A 5,749-nucleotide genomic window follows, 5' to 3' on the forward strand; every position below is an offset into this window, starting at 1 on the left:
ACTAATCTTTTCAATCTGCCCCTACAAATATTAATCATTTGACTTTTGGTCCTAATTAGGTTTTTCTGCTGAGGTGGATTGTCATTAGCGACGTGGTGCCCATGTGGCATGTGATGATTGGGCAAGGTGGTTTGCGTAAATAGGTCTTTCATCCCTGCAAATATAGGTCATTTGAATTTTCGTCCCTGAAGTTACTAATCAGATGTACTTAGGACCAAAAGTCAAATGATTAATATTTGCAGGGGCATATTGAAAGGATTAGTAATTTCAGGGACGAAAATTCAAATGACTTATATTTGCAGGGGCGAAAGACCTATTTAAACCTTTGATTTATAAAGTGCTAGACACAAACTTTGTACTTGCATCCTCTTCTTCCCCTCATTCTCTCATTCTCAATCCTTCTTCAAAATGTGTTTATGTCTCACTTGATCTTCTTTCTCTCTCTTGATCTTATTTATTTTATTTTTCTCTCTCTTGATCTTCTCTCTAAAATTTAGAGAGAGATAGATATAACTTGGTGAAAGATAATGAAAGAAATGAGATGATCCAAATTCATAGACTTTTATCTGGACAGAGAATAGGAACATTTGCATATGCTAGTTGTGAGACATAGAGCTAGGTTTACAATTACACATATTATCACGATGTAATGCTATTTTATCAATTAACTAAGCAGGGTATTAGAAGTTAAAGGATAAAATAGTTCTCTCGTTATCTACAAGACCTTGAGATGTACGGTGAGCGATATGTGAAGTTATAACTATAACACTACGAGTATATAACTGATAACGAAAGACATTACAGGATTAACTAATGAAAGACTTTTTACAAATCATTAACATAAAATATTGAAAACTGTTGAAGGATTCAAAATTTAACAAATCTTTTTGGATCGACAATCTATAATAGAGGTGGAGGAAACACAAGAAATGAGGGTTTCAATTGTGTAGACGATTTTAATTTTTTTTCTTTAACAACCATTAACATTTAAATTTTTTTAGTAAACCTTTTAAGGAGTTGTCTATACTAGAGTAAATTCTTTATCAAATCATTCAAATTTATTTCATACAAGAGAGATAAGGTGATTAGGTGAAGTTGAACTGTGAAGAACTTGTCTTAAACAAACAAACAAAATAGATGGTGAATGAAAAGTGAAGAGATAAAAAGAATGACAAAATATGTTTATATTGTTTCGCTATCCAAATTAATAGCTTGTCCAGTATACCCCTATTCAGTCATTTTGCATTCTACTTTAGAAAGACTTAATCCATTATAATCCATTGATTACATTCTTCAGAGTATTTTCTGCTGCCATAGGCTATATTCTGAATTCCACAAAGCCTTGATATTTTCTAAGTCCTTACCAACTAAACATACTCGCTTCACCAAGCATGATGAGTTTCCATCAAAGATCATGACCTAGACAAGTTTACTTTGTCTTCTCATACCCATGAGGTCCAAGTGTTTAATGTCTCTTCGGACGACTTTGTTGAATAAAGGGCATTGCCACAACTAGGGGTTGTACGATAAATTATAAGTTTGTCTTTGAGTGATACAAAGTAATAGGTAGGCTGATTACTTTTTATGAAAGAATATTAAAATAAAATCTTATATCAATTCAAGTGTGTCGCGACTACTTGATCGATTTACAACATGATCTAATTACTCACTTTGAGAGGATTTATCGTGATTTTTCTATATCATGTCCTTTGATTTTTATTGATTATGTCTTTCTTCTTCTTTTGATTTTTCCTTGATTGGGCAAGAGGAGATGATAAAAGACGTGATGATCCGCAATGTTTGAATAGTTTCCCTTTTATATTTAAGTTTGTGGTTAACTGTGTCTAAATATTATGTGGTTGGCTTTGTGGCCATTCAAGTATTTCTCAACGGTCAATTGAAAAAAGAGAAGTAATTGAATGGTCACAATACCTGGTAAATAAATATATTTGGATACGCATAAAAAATACATATAATTTTTTTCTTTATTTTTCTACTTTTTTTTTGTCTAAGTGGTATGCGTAATGTTAAATTAACACATGAGATTGTTTAAACATATTTATGCACCCAAAAGCCCGAGAATATGACTAATGTGTGACTTCAATACGATTTTAAAGTTAGCTGAAAGTATTGTGACCACACAAAACTTCCTCCAAAATAAAACCAGTTTATTTGAGGGAGTCGTCGCATCTTCAGATTCTAAAGAAGATTTTACCTTTTGCATAATCGCGGAGACTCATCATGATTGTTGAAGTTGTCTGTAGTTTGTTATTTGTCTCACATTGTTCAAGTTTCTCCAGCTGTTGAGTGTATAAATATGTTTGAGTATCATCATCTTTTAAGCTAGTTTTTAGGATGAGATTCAATCTTATTTAACATGGTATCAGAACCGACGTGAATGTAGGCGTTGAAGTTATATCTATTGAAAATCACTGACCCACGGTGACTTTAAAAAACTCACTATAATACCAAACAAAAAATATGGCATATAGTATATTTATTTATTTGTAAAAAAGATGAGATGAAAATATTGAAAGATCCCTTCTGTGACATATATAAATACAAGCATCTGGTTGTAAGTGGGGTTGCAGCAGTGAGAAAGAAGGGGGGGTCCCAACTAGAATTTATTGTTCCTAACTTCTCACATATCCATTTTGTGTTTTCTTTTTAATTGAAATATAGATGTTGTTCTGAAATCTCATGGCAAGTTTAGACATGATGTACAACTCATCCGAACAAAAGGGTCATCATCATTGTGCTCCAATGAGTCCAAGAATCTCCTTCTCCAATGATTTTGTGGATCTCCAACAAGCCATGAAACAACAAGAAAGAAGATCAGACACACACATACCTGTAGTGTCTTCTGACTTTGAATTCTCTGTCACTAACTACTCAATGATGAGTGCTGATGAACTTTTCTCCAAAGGAAGATTGTTACCTTACAAAGATAATAAGATTCAAAGAGCTACTACTACTACTCTTAAACAAGAGCTTCTTCATAATGATGATGAATATGATAGCTTTTCTTTAAGGCCTCCTAAGGGTAGGTGGAAGGGTCTTTTGGGTCTTAGAAAAAGTCACATTGGTTCTAAGAAGGCTGAGAAGAGTGAAGCTTCTGATCAAAGAAGGCCTAATGAACCACCTCAATTTAATTTCACTTCTCAGGTTATTTTTTTTACTTTGGATTCATTTTTTTATATATATTTTTTTGTGGTGAGTGGGGTTTGAACCCCGGACCTTGTATATATTATGCATTGTCCCTACCAACCGAGTCAAGTTCGATTATTTAGAATATGTTTGTTATAATTTTTTTTTAGTAAAAAAAAGCTTTATTTTGGTTTTTATTTTTGGTATTACAGGAGCTGGCAAATGAAGGAAGTTCAAGTTACTAAGATTTGGATGTTGGAATATAAGATATGGTTGAAGGAAGTGTTGAATTTTTAGAGGAATGGACCAACTTCTTTTTTTTCTTCTCTTTTTTGTTTTTGTTTTTCTTGTCTTGTTGACAAGATGGGGAAAAAGGAAGGTCATTTTCTCTTTTTTTTTTTTTTTTTTTTTCCTCTTTTTTCATGATTGGGTTTGAGAAAAGTTAAGGGAATTTGTGTGTTAGGATTTTGCTTGTCAATTTGGATTATTGGTTTCTTCTCTTGTAATTTCTCTTAGATCTTGTAGGAATTAGGATCTGGTTATTTTGTTGTACAAATTATTTGCTTCTAGTATTTAAGTAAGTATTTGACAACGTTTTGACTCCAAAAGAAAAATCTCCTTTTGTTAGACTTTTTAGTTATCTTTTTCTCAAATGAAATTGATAATGCAGATTGCTATGAATTTATTTTGTAGAGGACTCTATGTTTGTGTTTGTATGTTTTAATTAGTTTGATTAACTTGTTATCTTCTGCAAAGAAAATGGTGTTATTTCTATAATCTAAATAGTATCTTCCACTTTAACACTTTTAATAAGTTTTGATACTACATAGAAAGAAAGAAAGAAAAAAATTAACGTTATTGAAATGTAGCATCACTATCCATATATACTTCTTTACGTAACTTTCATATATAATAATCTAAGCATTTAGAAGAATACAAGAAAAATGATGAAACGTGATTAAGGAGTTAGATGAACAAATTCTTGGTGTGCTACTGTATTGATAGACCAAAGGAGCATATCATTCGTGAAGTTTTTTTGGACAACGATGTTGTGGAATTTCTCATCAAAATCCATCTTTCATACTTTCTCAAGCTAATGAAAGGATTTAGAGGTTTAGTAGTAATAAAGAGTATAGGTTTAAGAGTGTCATCGAGTTTATGTTGATCGATACTCTCATCGAGTTTGGCATCAAGCTATAAATTCACATCATGAATGAAAGTTCGCATGAGCAGGTCCAACGAACAATCAAGTTTTATTCAACAATAAGAGATTGATATTTCTTGACTTACAACTTCAATTGGGTTTTTGAAATGTGATATTGATTCTGCAATTTTCTTTAAGCAGAAGTGTGTTGAGGTCACTATTTAATGTATAGTGTTCTTTAATTATGGCTCGATTAGTGGTTAGGCCTGAGGACTTATTCAAGCTCTTAAATGGATTATTCCTTTGGAGTATACTAATGTGTTCTTTGAGATCGATTATAAACTAGTGATATAAATGATGTGCTCAAAGATAAATCTTATCATACGAAATATGGATTACATAAATTAAGGAAGGAAACCATGTGAGGCTCAGAGGCTTAAAGCACTTACTTAATGGATTATTTCTTTGGGGTATACAAATGTTTTCTTTGAGATGGATTGTATACAACTGATAGATCTTTGCTTAGTTTGTACAACTACTTTAAATTATTGACAGTGTTTTGATTATCCTAATGTATTTTTTCTATGAATTTCAATCATAAAAAGACATTAACCTACAACAAATATTAACCTTGATGGTTTCTAAGGTAAGTGAATCGTCAAGTCCCTCAAGTTCTTCACTGGTGTATCTGGTTATATATAATTAATCTTGGTTGTTTAAATAAAATAAAGGGTCTTATTAACGAGTTTTTCCAAGACATTCTTTAAACATTCTAAAATAAGCAATTATTTTAAAAATAAAAATAAAAACTAATATTTTGAATACCAAGGCACTTAATACATGCATTTTCATAAATATTTACTATTACTTATGGTCTTTAAAGAGTGTCACAGAGACACACCTTAAGATTTCCCTAAAATTAAACATTAGGGGTGCTTTTTTGGAATTTTAAACTAATTTCAAGAAAAGGTATGCATGCTTGTTTGGTTTTTTCAAGAAAAAATATTTCTGTTGCGGAAACGTGATTTTTTGGTCCATAGAAAAACTTTTTCTTGTCAAGGAAAACAAAACTTTATCAAGTATGCTAGATCTACATCTACAATGGGGACATTAGGTGTTATTAGCATTTAAATTTGGCCCAAATCTAAGGAAGTAGCTTGTTTGTGTATTAAATTTTGGGCCATCTAAAAAGAAGTTTGAATTCTGCTTTTCATCCTGCATATTTTGCTCGCGCCCTGCAGCCATGCCAAAATGTCCTTGCGCTAGTTAAGTCTTGCAGCGTGACTTAACTAGCGCACCTTATAAACTATGCGTGACTTAAGTCACGCACAACTGGCCTATGCGCGAGTTAACTCACGCACCTTGGCCGGTGATTAGAGCTGAAGAACAAACGTTTTTTGGTCCTTATCAGTTTTCCAACATTCATTCCACACGTTTTTTACCAAATTTTACACATTT

The 5,749-nt window shown here is 32.0% G+C and overlaps 1 protein-coding gene across 1 annotated transcript; it reads left to right on the top strand.

Moving 5' to 3' along the window:
- Positions 1-2,565: 2,565 nt before the first annotated feature.
- Positions 2,566-3,739, top strand: LOC11413464 (uncharacterized). Its single transcript, XM_003611714.4, has 2 exons — positions 2,566-3,165; positions 3,360-3,739. The coding sequence occupies exons 1-2, from the start codon at positions 2,701-2,703 to the stop codon at positions 3,390-3,392; spliced, it is 498 nt and encodes a 165-aa protein (XP_003611762.1). The 5' UTR covers positions 2,566-2,700; the 3' UTR covers positions 3,393-3,739.
- The last annotated feature ends 2,010 nt before the right edge of the window (positions 3,740-5,749 follow it).

Source organism: Medicago truncatula, chromosome 5, assembly GCF_003473485.1.
Source record: "Medicago truncatula cultivar Jemalong A17 chromosome 5, MtrunA17r5.0-ANR, whole genome shotgun sequence".
Lineage (NCBI taxonomy): Eukaryota > Viridiplantae > Streptophyta > Magnoliopsida > Fabales > Fabaceae > Medicago > Medicago truncatula.

Bases quoted from the DNA above. Each gene is read 5' to 3' on its own strand.
- LOC11413464 (XM_003611714.4), top strand. From the start codon at position 2,701: ATGGCAAGTTTAGACATGATGTACAACTCATCCGAACAAAAGGGTCAT. The intron at 3,166-3,359 runs GTTATTTTTTTT...TTGGTATTACAG, and splicing joins AATTTAATTTCACTTCTCAG to GAGCTGGCAAATGAAGGAAG.